Consider the following 19,704-nt stretch of genomic DNA (forward strand, 5'->3'; position numbering starts at 1 on the left):
TGACAGCTCTCGCATACATGTTAATCTATCGCATTTATAGCAGGTTCACACAGAATATGAGATTTCTTTTACCAGTTTCAGAGCTGACTGTTTGTAAAATGGATTTGAATATGGTCAAATGTGTTAAACCCAGCTGAAAATGGTAGCATTACTAAATTAGCCAATATATTTAACCCTTGTGCTGTGCTGAAACCCCTATAACACTCGTGGTGTTCCCTGTCAAAAATGGCCGGCCTGCAAAAAATTGCTTCTAAATCTCTCGTTATGCTACCTTATGACCAAATACTGGATTCAATCTTTTTGTCAGCTTGTTTTATTTCAATTCGGACAGGTTTTGTGTTTATTTTTGGAATTGATCGATCGTAGACCTTATTTATCTGAGCTTATCTACCTCATTTTTGAAAAAAAAGTGTTATTTGTGGATAATTTTGTCAATTTGCATTGTGTATCACACTAGAGTGCTTTAATGTTTAACCCTTAAATGCATGACTGTTTCGCCAATCATTCTTACATTTTTGGGTCTTTATCGACCCGGATCTATATCTAACACAGAAGGATCTCTACCTGTCACGATAATATAAAACTCCTCTGATATTAGAGTAACAATTACAGAAGAATAAAATAAAGCATATTTTGTTACCTTTTGGAGCTTGAAAGGGTTCAGATGTTTTATGCCATCATCACTGTCCTCGTCAGAGCTCATTTCCCAGTACATTCAGCAAATAATAGGCTAGTTTTATGTTTGAGTTCACAAATATGAGCCCATTCGCAATCTCAAACGTATTCTCAAAACTATATAATTTTCAACATCTTCAAAATCAATATTTCGATCGCTAACAGCTTCACCAGATCCATCCAGTAAGAGTTACAGTCATATTTGATTGCATTTAGTACTTGTTCTGCAGTAATCGCTGAGCCATTTCATGTTGTTATTATTATTTCGTTTTCTGTCTGAATGAGTCGTCACTTCAGCATTGTGTATCAGACATTGCCACCTTGTGGAATAAAGGTGAATTGCACTTATTCCGTCATCTAAGATTCAATTATTGTTGTGCAGAAAAAAATATATGTACACTCATACACACCTCGGGTCGTTTGCGACCCTATACAATTTTTTTACAAAAAATGAATACAAAAATAGGCATTCTTTTATAGTTTTATGATTTTCTATATTCTTTATAATGAATTAATTGAGGAATACCAAGAAGGTTGATGTCTAACTTTAAAAAATGAACGAGGAGGAGGGTAGTGAATGACATCCCGGGTCACTAAAGACCCGAGGTATGCCTTTAAGGGTTAACCAGGAAATTTGTTGAAATGCTTTTATTTTATACAAAATGGCACAAAGTCACACTTGTGGTGTTCTCAGTCAAAAATGACTGACCTCCATGCTATTTTATCACCAAATATTGGATTCAATCGTTTTGTCAACTTGTTTTCTTTCAGTTAAGACAGGTTTTGTATGTTTTTGAACATGATGAACACATTCATGAACACTAATTATTTTTATGATTTTCGACACAATTCAATTTCAATATAAGCTCAGATTGACAAGTTGACAAAAAGATTGAATCCGATATTTGGTGATAAAATAGCATAAGATATTTATAAGTTACTTTTTGTAGGCCAATCATTTTGACCATGAACACTTCAAGTTTGTGCCATTTTGTACAAAATAAAAGCATTTCAAAACAAATTTCCTGGTTAAACATTAAAGAACACTAGGTGTGATTAGTAGAGATGTTCCGATACCCCTTTTCCGTTCCCGATACCGAGTGCTGATCCGATACCTGGGTGTGTATCTGTATATAGTACTAGCCCTGTATGAATTGATAGAATTATTTTTATTTTATGGTGTGCTTCAGACTTATCCCTTAATAAAACAAGAACAAATACATACAATGAACTAGAGTATTTTTATTATCTGACATTCATTTGTCAGTTATATTATTTATTTATTTAATTTAAGTGAAAAAAACTTCAAATGCAGCCACAAATCTAACACTGTAAACTGTAAATGCTTGATCAGTTCCATAAAGAAATCCAAAACCTGTCCTAATTGAAAGAAAACAAGCAGACAAATAGATTCAGTCCAATATTTAGTGATAAATCTCACAGTATGCTACATTATAATACATTTTTTGTAGGCTGGCCATTTTTGACCAGGAACATCAGCGTTACAATGTGGAAAAAAAACCCACAAAAAGCTTTAAAAAAATTGGGAATTGTTAGACTTTTGGTGAGTAAAGTCAGAAAACTTGAGTCCAAGGTGCAAAACTTACATGTACGTTTGGATAGATACTGAAACGTACAATATGAGCATATAAACGTAAACATCATAATGTACTTACAGCTAAAAATCATAAAATATTTACAAATCTTTTATATCATAAGGATATTTGCCCTTTTACCATTTTATAAATTGTAAATACCTTAACCCTAACCCAAAAACTAACCATTTTATAGAGTTTCAGTGTGTATGAAAAAGTGTGGTTATTATTATTAATATGTTGAACACGATCACGTTGGGTTATGGTATATGCTTCTGTTGAAGCCATCAGTCCACAAGATTTCAACTTATGTTTTAAATAATCACATTTATCAGCAAAATTTCTAGTGAGAAACTACATTACCCATGATTCTGCAGAGAAATCTCCACCAATCAGAGCACATCACGCCAAAGGAACACTTTAACTCCACCCACTCCTCACATAATACCATTGAATGAGTTCAGTGGAAAATATTCAAATATTTCTTGCATTACAGCATGAGCACTTTTATGATGATTACAGGTCATTTTTGGAGCAAAACAGCATCTGTTCCAATTAATTTCCAATTTATTAAAAACAACCTACAATGTTGTTCCAAATTTTAGAGTTTGTTTTTGACAGAAGTATATTCGTCATAGGCCACAGGAAGTTCAAACCTAAACCCCAATGTTTAAAACGTATACAGCTAAAAAAAATAACAGTGTTCGCACCCAAATATTCATATTGAGCATATTTCAGATGGATCATCAAGTCCTCTTTATGAACATGTTGTCAGGTTTCTTTAAAAGAGGCATCGAAGCAGACGACTGCACAGATGCTATTATAATCAACTGACAGGTCTTTTATGTGAGTCTGAAGCCTGAATAAACACAAGAAAGATAACCGTATCTTCAGTACGATTCTGCCAAACAAGTCGACAGGAACAACTCGGACGAGAGAGGAAACTGGTGTTTTACTGACAGTGACCCAGTTCCATCCGGCTGGTGATCAGAGAGGAGCGTCGGAGTCGGTTTGTGTCTTCAAGATGTGAATACAGCTACAGTCTCACAGGTCTGTCAAGGAGCAGCACGCTCTGTGGGCGTATTGTTCCCGAGTTAGTGTTAGCCGGAGACAGATTTTCTAGGACACAACACTCCAAAAACTGACTTTTCACGTCCACGGCGTTCCGAGCCTGACGCGCTAATAAGCCTTCAGAGAGAAAAGAGCAGTAAACCGCCAAAGAACGTGTTCTCTTCTATGCTCAAACACCAACTTTCTTTGGCAGTCTCGCTGCCTGAGGCTCTGCTAATTGCTAGCGTGTCAGAGCACATGACGGACCGTTCTTTATAAATACCCGGCGCTCCCGGCCGCCTCCGAGCCACACAGGGATCATAAACCTGCCGGCTGCAGAGGGACGCTCTCCATTTGGGGTAACTAGCTCTGAGAGGAAGGAGGGGAACGCTGTAAAACCTGCAAAGCTCCTTCTCAAAGCAGCCAGTAAAACAAATGACTCAAATAGAGGGCAGGACACGGATTCCAGAGCTTCATGCCAACGTCTTCAGGATCCAAAGAGGAACATGACATCAGGGCAGGGCGGATTCTGGACGCCCATTTGTTTGTTTAACAGGTAGAGATTCATTTGACGTATTTGAAAGAAAACGCTGTTTATTTACTCGCCCTCATATGACTGATTTTGACAAAAACACTCATTTAATTTAATAACACTCTTAAATTTCAGAATGAATATCCATTTTTATACTGTACATTATGGAAGTTTGTTTCCACAATGGAATAAAAATGTAAATGGTAATTGGGACTTTTAATTTCACAATTCTGATTTTTCTAAAAACTTTGAGATATAAACTCACAATTGAGAAAAAAGTCAAAGTCAATTGTCTTTTTTTTTTTTTTTTTTTTTTTTTGTTCCGTGGCGGAAACAAGCTTCCAGAGTGCATTGTAATATTGTTAGGGATGCACGATATATCGGCCACCATATCGGTATCGGTTCATTTTTAACGCAATCGATATCGGCCCGATAAGAAAATTTGGCTGATATATTAAAGCTAATAAATAATGGATTATTTCCTTCAGCTGAGACACTTCAGATGTGCATCATGTTCACCATGATGGTGGTTTTGGAATGCTTGAAATATGATTGAAATCACTTTAAAAAGGAAAATACTGTTAAGTGCAAGTGCAAGTCTGTCATATAGACTACATAATATTATAATGAGAACATTATAATTGTGTGCTTGGGACATGACTTCTAATGGTAAAACTTTTTTTTTATAATCAGGCTCTCAATAATTATATAAAAATTTGGATTTAGATTTATCGGCCAATATATCGGTTATCAGCTATCAAATATAAAGAATTATCGGTTAGCAGTATCAGACAAAATTTTCATATTGGTAATGTTGTGACACTTAAATTCACTTGTAGCACATGAAACATTAGTTTTTACTGTTTTAATTTTAATTTATTTAGACAACATAGCATAAACTTTATTATAGTGCATATATCCCATAACATGAAAATAGTAACTTATCGGTATCGGCATTCTCCAGAATAATATCAATATCGGGGAACCCCTAATGAAAGTAAATGGGAACGGATGCTGTTGAGAAAAAAAAAAAAAAGACAAATAATCACCATTAAATATATTCCAAGTTTTCTAAAGGTGTATGATAGCTTTGTGTGAGAAACAAAACAACATTTAAAGTCGTTATTTAGCGGTTTTGATGTCAATGAGCATGTTTACATGTACGCCGATAACCTGAAAATGCAAGTAAACTGAGTTTACATAACTTTATTAATAAATCAGGTTATTTCCCAGTAGTGACATCAAAATGTAATAAATGAGTGTATCTGACTCATTTATGTCGGTTGCGATGTTAAATCAAGCATTAAAAACCGAAGAAGAGTATTGCAACATGTCAGCAGGAAACTTACGGCTCATATATTCTCCTCTCATTCAGTTATTTTGCATTTTGACTTGCTTCATGAGATGAGAACACATCTTTATAATTCTTTGGGTCAAGAAAGTGTCTGAGTTTGCTGTATATGTCCTTACTCCGATAAAGGGAAACAGGTTACATGACCACCACGTGAATTGTCGGCATATTAAGCATAATCAAAATGTGAAGCTTTTCAGTTGAATAATGACTTGGTCTTCTCACATAACGCCATTGAATAACTTCAGTGGAAATAAATCAAATATTTATTCTTGCATTAGATTATAAAGCATGAGTCATACACTCTAAAAATGCTGGGTTAAAAACAACCCAAGTTGGGTTGAAAATGGACAAACCCCGTGAATGGGTTAAATGTTTGCCCAACCTGCTGGGTAGTTTTATTTGACTCTAACCTCAATTACTGTATTGCTTGCTTAAAATGAACCCAAAATATGTTGAAAATTAACATTTATTAATATGTTTTTGAGGTCATTGTGTTGTCATATTTTGTAATGTTTTCAAAAAAAGTCTCATGCTCACCAAAGCATGTACAAACATATTATTACAGTGTAAAATAGCTGATTTGGAACTGGACGTGACAATGCCTAAACTAATTTCTGTGTAAACTCAGGCTTAAACTGTAGTGCATGCATCATTTTATACACACTATGATGATATGTTGACAGTGCAAGTTGCGAAAACACTTGATTTATGTGCTTTGACAGCGTCCATTAATCATGCCACTATCTCCTATTGCATCCAAACCACAAATCCCACAGTCTGAATGTCCAAATAACAATACGCTGTAAAGTGATACGGGATCCCTCCAAAAGGTAAGTCTAGCCAGAGCACAGAGCCGGATCGAATACAGCAAACTGAGAGTGCTGCGGTCGACGGAGAAGCGCTCAACAAGGCCTCGGGTTCATCCCAAAGGAAATGAGTTCTGAAGAGAGATAGTTGACTTCAGATTGCTGAAACACAGGAACCCTAGGAGGGCACTTAACCCAAATCACTTCAGTAAATAAACACAACAAATGGACTGCATCAAAGCAACTCTTTTGAACGGAGCCGTCAGTGTCACATACTGTGCTTCACCAATTTGAGATGAAATACTCAACTAAAAGAAGATGCAAAAGTGATGTTATTAAGTGTGAAACACTTCCATATTCAACTCCTGGAGACAGACAAAAAGACTAACTTGAAACAAAATGGTCAGCCATAATCGTATATAGTCCATTACTTTAAAACCAAAGTTTAATATAAAAAGCTTTAGATGTACTAAAGCCTCGGAGCGTTTTTATTTATTTTCCGACAAATTTAAAAGCCACCGCTGCTGCAAAACACTGGTTGTGCCAAACACAAGACAGTATGAACGCATCACTACCTCTCAATTCATTCACAGCTGGCACTAATGCAACTTCTCAAATTAGTTTTGGTTCTTTAAGCCAGGACAACAGGCATTTGGGGTCACAAAAATACTTCAGATTCTTGTCCCGAAGGCAACATTATTGTAGTGTCCATGTATCAAATGTAACAGACGAGCTTCTGAGGGCTGAACTGGGGTTTAAATCACGTCTCTGTAGTGCACATGCACCGCTCCACACCAACCGGCCTCCATTATTAGTCATGCATCTGGCAGCTGAGACACAAACAGCGCATCGTTTGAAAGGTGCTCAGGTGTTGATCTTTTAAACTCGCTCCAACAAAGCTTTTTTCTCTATTGTATATTAGTGCGATGGCAGCCATTTCACATGGTATGTCCTGGAATAGCAGGTTTCTGGAATATGCGTTCAATCGGAGTTGTAATGTTAAAATTTTGAATAGCAAAGCAAAAATCTGATTTAGAGCTGTTTGTATGCAGTGTAGGGAAAAAGTAACTTATACTAACCTTTTCTTCATTGCAATTCTATGTCAATGTAATGCTCAAAACAGAGCAGAAAATGTATGTTTTTATAGAGTTATAAGAATCATAAGTTTTTTGTAAATGCCTCACTGTAAAGGCCAATTCACACACTATAATGAAATCTATAACTAAAACTATAACTAACTATGAAGTAATAATCATTCTAAATGTGAAAGAATAGCAGTCCACACCACGATGACAACAAAAACCACAGAGAAATGATATCGGAATCACTTTCAAAACATTTTTCCATCTTATGAGTGATAAAAACACTGACAGCCAATCAGAATCCACCTTTAAAAACTCGAGCATTTAAAGCGGCAGATGTCAAAACTGAAGCTCTTATAATAAACAAAACAATATTGTGTGTTGGTGTGGACGCTGATATACACATAAAAATCGGGGGTTATTTTTTCTACCCTGGGTTAAGACCTTGGTTGAGCGTTTTGGGTAATTTTGGGGGGGTTATTATACCAGTGTTTGGGTAGTTTTTGTGTTATCCAGTTCCTGGGTCAGACGTTACAACCCATTGTTTGGGTAGTTTTTGTGTTACCCAGCTCCTGGGTCGGACGTAACAACCCAGTGTTTGGGTAGTTTTTGTGTTACCCAGCTCCTTAGTCAGACGTAACAACCAAGTGTTTGGGTAGTTTTTGTGTTACCCAGCTCCTGGGTCAGACGTAACAACCCAGTGTTTGGGTAGTTTTTGTGTTACCCAGCTCCTGGGTCAGACGTATCAACCCAGTGTTTGGGTAGTTTTTGTTGTTACCCAGTAACAACCCAGCAGATCCTGGGTCAGACGTAACAACCCAGTGTTTGGGTAGTTTTTGTGTTACCCAGCTCCTGGGTCAGATGTATCAACCCAGTGTTTGGGTAGTTTTTGTTGTTACCCAGTAACAACCCAGCAGATCCTGGGTCAGACGTAACAACCCAGTGTTTGGGTAGTTTTTGTGTTACTCAGCTCCTGGGTCAGACGTATCAACCCAGTGTTTGGGTAGTTTTTGTTGTTACCCAGTAACAACCCAGCAGATCCTGGGTCAGACGTAACAACCCAGTGTTTGGGTAGTTTTTGTGTTACTCAGCTCCTGGGTCAGACGTAACAACCCAGTGTTTGGGTAGTTTTTGTTGTTACCCAGTAACAACCCAGCAGATCCTGGGTCAGACGTAACAACCCAGTGTTTGGGTAGTTTTTGTGTTACCCAGTAACAACCCAGCAGATCCTGGGTCAGACGTAACAACCCAGTGTTTGGGTAGTTTTTGTTGTTACCCAGTAACAACCCAGCAGATCCTGGGTCAGACGTAACAACCCAGTGTTTGGGTAGTTTTTGTGTTACCCAGTAACAACCCAGCAGATCCTGGGTCAGTCGTAACAACCCAGTGTTTGGGTAGTTTTTGTGTTACCCAGCTCCTTAGTCAGACATATCAACCCAGTGTTTGGGTAGTTTTTGTTGTTACCCAGTAACAACCCAGCAGCTCCTGGGACAGGCGTAACAACCCATTATTTGGGTAGTTTTTGTGTTACTCAGCTCCTGGGTCAGACGTAACAACCCATTGTTTGGGTAGTTTTTGTGTTACCCAGCTCCTTAGTCAGACATATCAACCCAGTGTTTGGGTAGTTTTTGTTGTTACCCAGTAACAACCCAGCAGCTCCTGGGACAGGCGTAACAACCCAGTGTTTGGGTAGTTTTTGTGTTACCCAGCTCCTGGGTCAGACGTATCAACCCAGTGTTTGGGTAGTTTTTGTTGTTACCCAGTAACAACCCAGCAGATCCTGGGACAGACGTAACAACCCAGTGTTTGGGTAGTTGTGTTACTCAGCTCCTGGGTCAGACGTAACAACCCATTGTTTGGGTAGTTTTTGTGTTACCCAGCTCCTGGGTCAGACGTAACAACCCAGTGTTTGGGTAGTTTTTGTGTTACTCAGCTCCTGGGTCAGACGTAACTACCCATTGTTTGGGTAGTTTTTGTGTTACCCAGCTCCCGGGTCAGACGTAACAACCCAGTGTTTGGGTAGTTGTGTTACTCAGCTCCTGGGTCAGACGTAACAACCCATTGTTTGGGTAGTTTTTGTGTTACCCAGCTCCCGGGTCAGACGTAACAACCCAGTGTTTGGGTAGTTTTTGTGTTACCCAGCTCCTGGGTCAGACGTATCAACCCAGTGTTTGGGTAGTTTTTGTTGTTACCCAGTAACAACCCAGCAGCTCCTGGGACAGACATAACAACCCATTATTTGGGTAGTTTTTGTGTTACTCAGCTCCTGGGTCAGACGTAACAACCCAGTGTTTGGGTAGTTTTTGTTGTTACCCAGTAACAACCCAGCAGATCCTGGGTCAGACGTAACAACCCAGTGTTTGGGTAGTTTTTGTGTTACCCAGCTCCTTAGTCAGACGTAACAACCCAGTGTTTGGGTAGTTTTTGTGTTACCCAGCTCCAGGGTCAGACGTAACAACCCAGTGTTTGGGTAGTTTTTGTGTTACCCAGCTCCTGGGTCAGACGTAACAACCCAGTGTTTGGGTAGTTTTTATGCTACCCAGATCCCGGGTCAGACGTAACAACCAAGTGTTTGGGTAGTTTTTGTGTTACCCAGCTCTTTAGTCAGACATAACAACCAAGTGTTTGGGTAGTTTTTGTGTTACCCAGCTCCTGGGTCAGACGTATCAACCCAGTGTTTGGGTAGTTTTTGTTGTTACCCAGTAACAACCCAGCAGCTCTTGGGACAGACATAACAACCCATTATTTGGGTAGTTTTTGTGTTACCCAGTTCCTGGGTCAGACGTAACAACCCATTGTTTGGGTAGTTTTTGTGTTACCCAGCTCCCGGGTCAGACGTAACAACCCAGTGTTTGGGTTGTTTTTGTGTTACCAAGCTCCTGGGTCAGACATAACTACCCAAACACTGGGTAGTTTTTGTGTTACCCAGCTCCCGGGTCAGACGTAACAACCCAGTGTTTGGGTAGTTTTTGTGTTACCCAGATTCCGGGTCAGACGTATCAACCCAGTGTTTTTTAGAGTGTAGTGTGAAGAGGCCTTATTTTTATAGGCCTTTTTTCCCCTTTCTTTTTTAAAGTGAAAATATTTTTGCGGTTTTCAACATTATGCCACAAATGCTGACTGAGTTTGAGTCCTTTAAGGTGCATAACAGTTCATGCATTTATATGCTCAAGCATAACACGAAAACAAAAACTGACATTATTTAATTGTCTGCTAACCCAAAATGTGTTGTGAACGCCATTTCATGTTGACTTTACGCATCACTGCTCTTTCAAGAAGGACATTTATGATTCATACAGCGCCAATAAAACAACCAGCCCTGATTTAGTGAAGGTGACACAAATGCAAGTCACCTGGCAATAAGTGCACATGACAATAACTGCGCCTCACCCTGCCCGCCAGAGACAAAGCAGAATAAGAATTATTCAACCCAATGTGACATGCTCAAAGCCTGCAGTCATTTCCATCACAAAACTGCATGTGACAAAACGCATCAAGACATGATAAGTGAGCATTTCTGGCCATCACGTGTATGGATTTTGGTGCATATCATACATGCATGTCCTCATCTCATAAATATGACTTAGTTTTGACTTTTCTTCTCATAAAAGACAATTTATGTCATAATTATGATTTACAAAAGCATGTTTTTTCTCATGTGGTGAAAACAGGCTATGTGTAAAATACACTCCCATCATGGAATACATGAAACCCATAAAGGCTGTCTAGATAGACAGCACAGATATGAGACCATATTCACACTCCCACACTCTTCAGTCTGCACACAAAAATCTGACATCATCACCCTGTGTTTACATTACTATTATTATAATTACTACAGAGTGATCGATTTCGCCCTCACTTTACGTGTTTAACAGACTTATTAAACAGTACGTTATAAACAGCAGCACATTAATCACCATTTCTAAAAAATATTTGTAAACGTTAACATATTAGAAACACAAATTGAGACAATCGCTGACTTTGTTTTGTTATTTGTATATTATTTCGCTTTTCCAAACTAGTGAAAACAAGTTAGCCAAACAGCTAACAGCTAATTCAGAAGTCAAACGAGGTGACGGAACACATTTTAAGCGTTTTAAATATACGAAACGTGTAACAAAATACATTAAAGTTACATTCTGAGACAAACGACGACTATTTTTAACTTTAAATGGCGCTAGCAGCATTTAAAGCCCAGTTTAAAACAGTTAACGTTATCTGGAGAGTTAGCACAATCCAGCTAGCGAAATACGTAAAAACCCTTAAATGGCGTATTTTAAGTTTTATTAATGTTTAATACGCAAAACAATATTTTATTGAGTATACAGTGAATAAAAAGGGGGTTGTCTGTCATATTGACAGTTATTATTCTAGACCAAAATAAGTTTCGATTTGGGTTTCAGGAACAACAAACTGATAATTATGACATCCTACGTCACATTTTAACTTCATCATGTATTTCTAAAATCTGTTTAATCGCTAGATAGGACTGCAAAATTTCGACTGAAAATACAACGCCTCGAGGCAGAGACGAGTGTGTGTGTGTGTGTGTGTGTGTGTCTCTCTCTGTCTGTGTGTGTTTGTCACATTCTATGATCTTAAAGACTGATAAACACAACCAACCTGTAATCAGACTCAGACTCAAGCATTAATCACACGTGAATCATCTAAACACATACGCTGGCTTTGTATTCAGTTTATAAGCGCAATCAGGTGTGATGATATGATCCACTTTTCTGCGTTTATCTCCTTTTCTTCTCAGAAAGAGCTTTTCCTGACAGCATCTCTTTCTTTTTCTTTCTTTCTCTCTCTCTCTCTCTGACCTGCGCCATCTTTGCAGAAACACTCTCTCTTTGGGGCTGCAGTTGCTTGCAAACAAAGAGCAACCCTCTGATGGCCCCCAGAACCACAACATTCATTGCAGAAAACCGCACGGACGCACGCGTGCATAACGCAGAGGAGAGCGCGTTGAGCTTACCTTCTGTGTGCTGGATCCTGGCTCCAAAGAAGAGAGCTAAAAACACGAGACGACACGGTATTGCATCCATCATCCTCCTCATCCTCATCCTCACACTTCTTCTGCTAGACTCGGGTTGTTCAGGCAGACTGAGCTGCCGGAGGAGTGAAAGGAATAGAGAGAAAAAAGGGAAGAGAAGCACGTCTGATCATTGGCTGGGACGGACCGACACCGATCCCGCCCAGACGGAGTGAAACCCCCTCACATGTGTGTGTCTCTGTCCGTCTGGAGCTCAGCTGGACGCGATTATTGCATAAGAACACATTCCACGGCTCTTTCTGTCTGATTTGTTTTGGCGATGCTCTCTTCTGCATGCACGAAAACAATATTGTAAATCTGATTTTCCTGGTTAATCTCGGAGTTATAATATCTGACTAAGAGATTATACATTTGTGTGTGTATACACACACACACACAAGATATATATATATATATATATATATATATATATATATATATATATATATATAAAATTGTATGTTAGATGCGATTAAAGGTGGGGTAAGTAATATTTCAAAAATGCTGTTGGACATTGTTGATATTTGAAATCAACCCAAACAAACCCGCCCCTCTCTTCATTGCTCCGCCTCCAAAACTCACCTTCCAATCCTAACCACTAGGGCTGGGTATTGACACAATTTTCACAATTCGATTCAATTACTATTCGCATGCTTTCGATTCGATTACGATTTGATTTGATTTGATTCGATTATGATTTTGATATCTATTATTTTGGATGTAGTATTTCAGTTTCAGTACATGGCAAATTTTCTACATATGGGAGTCAGTTGGTACTACTATATATTTATATATTTATATACAAACACTTAAATTGGTGTTTTTATTATAAATAAAGTTTAGAATTACTTAATCGTATGTCTTTTCCAATTCGTTTTTTTTTTTTTTAATATAAACATTTAAATTGCGGCTGTCATTACTGATTTATTCAAACATGCATTAAATATTGAAGAGCATTAAAAATTATAATGAATATGTAACGGTGCATAGCTATATTTATCAGAACGTTGCTTTCTAGAGCACTTTTCTAGCTGACTAATGAGTTTATGGTCCCTAAATATGTTTTTCTGAGGTAAATGTGACGTCATGTGACATTGAAGCTGTTTTATTGACGTCTTTCCGAGGTTGAAACACTGATTGAGCGATTACACGAGACATGATACGGATTTCATACCTTCAGATGTTCATGTTTATTTCGCTGTAACTGGTATTAAAGCGGAGGAGAGGATGATCACATGCTTCTCTTTAACTGAGGCGCTAAAGCGATCCGTCACGCCACACTAAACAGCGCCAAAACGGTATTTTTTGAATCTCATAATAAGATGGACGTCATTTGAAATTTGAGACTTTGCTTCATATCAAAAGTAACAAGATTATTGCGATTTATTGGATGGGAGGCGCTACATATTCTGCTCATTCATCAAATGAAAACAGCTAGTCTACACACCACATTAAACAGCTAGTCAACTAATCGATTCTTGGGATTTAAGAATGGATATCGATTCATTGAAATGACAAAAGTTTATACTTCAGGTTTAACTTAAATTCAGTGCCTTATGGTGGGGTAAGTTAAAACACTGGCTCAATTTACCCCACAGCATTTGGCTCACTTTGCCCCATAGCTGCCATTTTAGGAAAAGCTAGCTAGCTTACCAATTCAGAATAATATTTGTGCTTCTCCTTTTCACAATCTGGCAGAAATGATGGGTGGTTTTAAAATATATGGTCACATGACAATAAAATGGTACGGTTGCCAAGATACAGGCGGTGGGTCAACTTACCCACTGGCTCATCTTACCCCACTCTCCCCTAGGCTACAGAGATTAAAGTGTTATCTTTCTTTTCTGCGCGCCTCTGATCACGCGCTTCTGTCTTCCACAGAGAGCCGCGCACTCGCGTGATTTAAAAATTAACGGTCATTTCCTTTTACTGACTGGCTATAACATTTGTTTATCGATCTCTTTAGTGAATAATTATTTATAATTAATATATGTACAAGTGTAAATAGTGTGACAGCATTATGTTAACCGAGAAGTTGTTGTTTACCGACCAAAAGAGAGCATGTCCCGCTAATTCAGTGGTAAGAAATTAATGTAATGTTATCCCAGTTAAAGTCACATAATTGTTATTAAATATTAACATAAAGTTAATATTTTAAAAACCCCATATTGTGTCAAAGTCATTGTTTGTCACTTCAGAAATGTAAATCTGCTTGTGGTTCAGTGTCAGTGATACAATTTACTAAATCTTACATATTAATGCATAAATTCAATCTTATTTAATCCTCCATAAATTGTATGTGCTCAGATTATTTATAATATATTTCTGTTGGTTAAAAAACAGAGAACAGAGAACGTTAGGATGTAGGTTCTGGGAACGTTCCCAGAATGTTCTGTCTCATATTTCTCAAAGTCTCAAGTTTCATATTTTGCCCATTTTACTTCGGAATAAAAAAACATAAATACAGTTTTGGCGCTCTTTAATGTGTCGTGACAGATCGCTGCAGATCAAGAAAAGTGCATGTGAACTGATTCCATCCTCTGCTTTAATACCAGTTACAGCGCGAAATAAACCTTGAACATCTCAAGGTATGATAAAAGATACAGTACAACTTAACGAAATCTGTATCATGTCTCTTGTAATCGCTTACTCAGTGTTCAACCGCAGAAAGAAGTTAATATGTCATGTAACGTCACATTTAGTGACCATAAACTCGTTAGTCAGCTAGAAAAATGAACCTATAAATTATAATTTTTAATGTTCTTCATGTTATGCATGTTTGAATAAATCCATCAAGTTGACAGCTACCATTTATATTCCAAAAAATGAATTGCAGTAGAAATAATTTTAAAGTTAGTAGGCCTATTATAACTTTATTATTAGTATAAAAAAATTTCCTTAAGTGTAATTTAAGTTTTTATACAAATCAGTTCATTTTAACCTTCAATATTAATGTAGTACCAACTGATTCGCATGTATATTTTACAGCATTAGTTGAAAGATTTTTTTCTTCTTGAGAAAATTTGCCATGTACTGACCTGATATACAGTATATCCAAATTAACTGATATCAAATTGAATTGCAAGTTAGTGAATTGAAATGCATAACTATGATGACACATTGACAGGAAATGGTGCAAAACAGAAAACAAAGTCCAAACGATATTGTGACATACAGATAAGCTTCATCTTTTCATTATTGTTACACTCTAAAAAATGCTGGGTTAAAAACAACCCAAGTTGGGTTGAAATGGACAAACCCAGTGATTGGGTTATTTTAACTCAAGTTATATTAAACTTAAACTTTGATTAAACTCAACTATTGTTCATTACTATATGGCTCAGGTAAACAAAGCATTAAAGCAACAGAGAATGAAGACTGTAAGCACATATTCTGGATTATGGGGATCAAATGTAATATTTTGAAGAAATAAAAAGTAACATTTACCCTTATTTGTGTGTTAATTTAACACTGCTGTTTTGTTGTGACTTTAGTGGCTTGTTTTGTGATGTTCAGAGTTGAGATGTGTCTGTGTGTCTAAATAATGCAGTACTTTCTGTGCACAGTGTTTTAGGAAATAGATGAGCTGCAGAATCACAGGGCTACAAACATCAATAGAAAAATTACACATCAAGCATATAATCAGAGCTTGAGACTCTGAATGAAATCAGTGAATCAGGTCATCACATGTTTCAATCAATATCAAAACTTAACCATCACGACCTGGTCATAGTTTCTTTTGCCATAACAAATGTGCTTTATAAAGCAGCCAAAGAGAAAACTAATGTTAAAAAGTCAAGAGCCCAACTAAAGCAAACACTCATCACCATAACGGTGAAATGAAACGTTCAATAAAACATCTAAAGCTCTGTTAATTCTCAATGAGAACTTACAGATGATAGAAAAATAAAGTCAAACTGGTTTGTAATAAGTGTAATGGAAGTCAGTACTTCTTGTGTTTCTTCTCATTTCGTCTCTTTTTTCTGTTCTTGTTGTTCCTCTTTCCTTCAGTGATTCTGCTTGTTAACAGCAGGTGTTTATCACTAATGCTATCTATCTATCTATCTATCTATCTATCTATCTATCTATCTATCTATCTATCTATCTATCTATCTATCTATCTATCTATCTATCTATCTATCGTTTTGTCATTTTATCTATGTGTAATGGAAGTCAGTTGTAGTTCTTGTGTTTCTGCTCGTTTCGTCTCTTTTTTCTGTTCTTGTTCCTCTTTCCTTCAGTGATTCTGCTTGTTAACAGCAGGTGTTTATCACTAATGCTATCTATCTATCTATCTATCTATCTATCTATCTATCTATCTATCTATCTATCTATCTATCTATCTATCTATCTATCTATCTATCTATCTCTTTATATCTATCTGTCATTCTATCTATTGTTCTCTCTATATTCTATCTGTCAATCATTTTATCAATCGTTTTATCAATCATTTTATCAATCATTTTATCTATCTTTCTATCTATCTATATCTTTATATCTATCTGTCATTATATTTATTGTTCTCTCTATATTCTATCTGTCAATCATTTTATCAATCGTTTTATCTATCATTTTATCAATCATTTTATCTATCTATCTATCTATCTATCTATCTATCTATCTATCTATCTATCTATCTATCTATCTATCTATCGTTTTGTCATTTTATCTATGTGTAATGGAAGTCAGTTGTAGTTCTTGTGTTTCTGCTCGTTTCGTCTCTTTTTTCTGTTCTTGTTGTTCCTCTTTCCTTCAGTGATTCTGCTTGTTAACTGCAGGTGTTTATCACTAATGCTATCTATCTATCTATCTATCTATCTATCTATCTATCTATCTATCTATCTATCTATCTATCTATCCATCCATCCATCCATCCATCCATCCATCCATCCATCCATCCATCCATCCATCCATCCATCCATCCATCCATCCATCCATCCATCCATCCATCCATCCATCCATCCATCCATCCATCCATCCATCCATCCATCCATCCATCTATCTATCTGGGATTGTCTCTCTCTTTGTGTCTCCTCCGTCTCTGCATATATTCATCAAAGGGCATGATCATCTGACCTCATCAAACCTTCGACCCCCCAAACCCCCACAGGCAGCAGCAGAGATTGATGAAGCTCTATTGTTTGGGCCTGTAGGTCGAGGATCCAGTGTTTGCTCTTATATATGAGGTCTATATGCGTTCAATCCTCTTACTGAGGGCTCCTGATAACACAAAAACTGTGGGTGTGTTTTGGACACTGTGACAAAAATCTAGCAAAGGTGAGTCTTTCTGGGGAAGTCAGGCTCATGGACGGCTGCTTATGCTATATGCCATAACTATTTTTGTCCAAATAACATGCCCTCCACCCCACGGCGGGCTGCCATCTGGACACGGGCCACGCGGCGTGTGTCTGATGTGGACGAGCAGGAGCGGATCGCCGCAGTCGTGTCACATCAGCTCGTTAGTTAATGAGCCTAATAAACACAGTAGAAGCTGCAGCCGCTTTAATTTTAATATTTCTAAATGAGCAATAATTTAAGTACCAAAACAGTAACAAAGTATTAGTATATGAATTAAGAATTATGTTCATTATATTTTTAAGCTTTTAAGCTTTAATTTTTTTTATATAATATTTATATTTTATTTTATTTCACCTTTATTTTAATTACTAAAAAAGATTTGCTGTGGTAAAACATGCGTATTTTAAGGTGCTGCAGGTAGTACATTAATTATAAACGTAGTTGATGCAAATGCTCAACAAGTAGATATTAGCCTGACCTGGTTTTGGCAAAGGATGGGTTTGGTCTTTAACCTTGAGACACGTTAGAAACGGTCCGTCTGGTGGCACCAAACTCAAAAACAGTCATTAATTTACGCTCTAACAGTGTTACTCTAAAAAAACTTTCTCCGGCTATTAAGCAGTAATGGGGTTAACCATAAGTAGGGCAAACAAAAAATGTGTTCACTTAAGGGAATATTTCAGTCCATAGAGTAATTCTTCTGCAAAGTACGTGTTCAAAAGAAGATCACGGTATTTTTGTGCTAATTGGGCAAATAAAAGAAGTACGATGTTTTACATTATTGAGCAGCGTTACAGCTTTAAAATCTCATGCATATGAAAACAAAGCATTTTTAATCTACAGAGATGCTTAGATCAGAAAGAAAGGATTTTCTCAGACACAATCTCATCTGAAGTAAAAGTGAGAGGTGAAAATAAAAAAGGTTTCAATCAACAAAAGCCCTTTATGATATTCTGATATATGGTCTGAAAAGTCGAATCTCTCAGAAAAGTAAAAAGTCTTTTATTATGAGATTAAAGTCTCATGGTGATGTGATATTTGGCTGGTGGTTCATAATTTAGTCTGTTTTTTGTTTCTCCCAGCTCTCTTTTCTTGAGTATTCAGACATGTGAATGAGGAACTCCAGCTAGACGAGCGAATGAATCACGATTTGTCGTCACACGTCTGCACGCGTCTGCCTCCACAAACACTCAGGCTCCCTGGCGTCTCACCCGGGCTGCTGAGGGTCACACACCATTTATCCTTAATTAGTGTTATTTAAGTCTTTCTAAAAACACGCTTTCATCGGAGAGTTATGTTGAGACCAGTGAGATGAATTAATTCCAGGCCCTTTAGATAGCCTTGGTGTTTTAATTATTTTGAAGGCTGAAATGATTAAACTTGTTCAGGACTGTTCGTGCCACGGATGTGAATGAAACTTCAAACCTTGCGACTTGTTGAAGGAAAAGTGTGCAAGTTTTTTCAAGTCAGCATGCAATGAAAATTCAGACTATTTTTTTAATGCACGTTATTTTTTTTGACAATCAAAATTGAAATTTAAATCATCTCTGCCCAGAGTACATATGGTCCCTCTCTAAATATTGTTACAAAAACACTGAAGAAGAGTTAAAGTTAATGAGATAATTAAGCAATTAATAAGGCTGTGACTGTGTTTCTCTTTTCTTCAGTGATTCTGCTTGTTAACAGCAGGTGTTCATCACTAATGCACAATCATCATTTAATTAATTATTTAATTATCTCATTAACTTTAACTCTGCTTCAGTGTTATTTTAACACTATTTACAGAGGGAGCATATGTACTCTGAGCAGAGTTGATTTAACTCTGGAGATTTTGCTGTGTACGCTGGATTCCTCCAATCATTTAGTGCAGTTAACTATGATGACCACATGGTTGTGGTTTGCTATTGGTGGATCTCATGTGAGTGACAGGTTGCCCCGCCCTCATCATCAGAGAAGAGAAGATATTCTGATTCAAGATTACCAGAAACACGATTTTAAAACAATAATGATGTGCACCGATAAATCGTTTAGAATAAACACTGCAACATTCATATATATATATATATATATATATATATATATATATATATATATATATATATATATATATAATATAAAACGAAGAATAGACCATTTTGATTTCATCTTGGCTTTAAATCAAGAGTGTGGAGGTAACGGTCGCATCGCTCTGATCCTGCAGTCCAAACACTGTTTGCAAACAGAGCGTGTAGCACATTATTTTTTCTCGCTCTCATTTTCCTGATTGCTGTTTTG

General features: G+C 37.1%; 1 protein-coding gene across 2 annotated transcripts in view; it reads right to left on the reverse strand.

Moving 5' to 3' along the window:
* tgfbr1b (transforming growth factor, beta receptor 1 b) overlaps window positions 1–12,370 on the reverse strand; it is a 66,549-nt gene extending 54,179 nt beyond the window's left edge. Inside the window, exon 1 of one of the 2 annotated variants that reach the window (XM_067378749.1) lies at window positions 12,076–12,370. In XM_067378749.1, the coding sequence (XP_067234850.1) occupies window positions 12,076–12,163 (88 nt within the window). In that variant the 5' untranslated portion in view covers window positions 12,164–12,370. The remainder of the gene's footprint in view (window positions 1–12,075) is intronic. The other variant, XM_067378748.1, reaches the window with a different exon arrangement.
* Window positions 12,371–19,704: the final 7,334 nt, after the last annotated feature.

Source organism: Chanodichthys erythropterus, chromosome 23 (assembly GCF_024489055.1).
Source record: "Chanodichthys erythropterus isolate Z2021 chromosome 23, ASM2448905v1, whole genome shotgun sequence".
Taxonomy (NCBI): Eukaryota; Metazoa; Chordata; class Actinopteri; order Cypriniformes; family Xenocyprididae; genus Chanodichthys; species Chanodichthys erythropterus.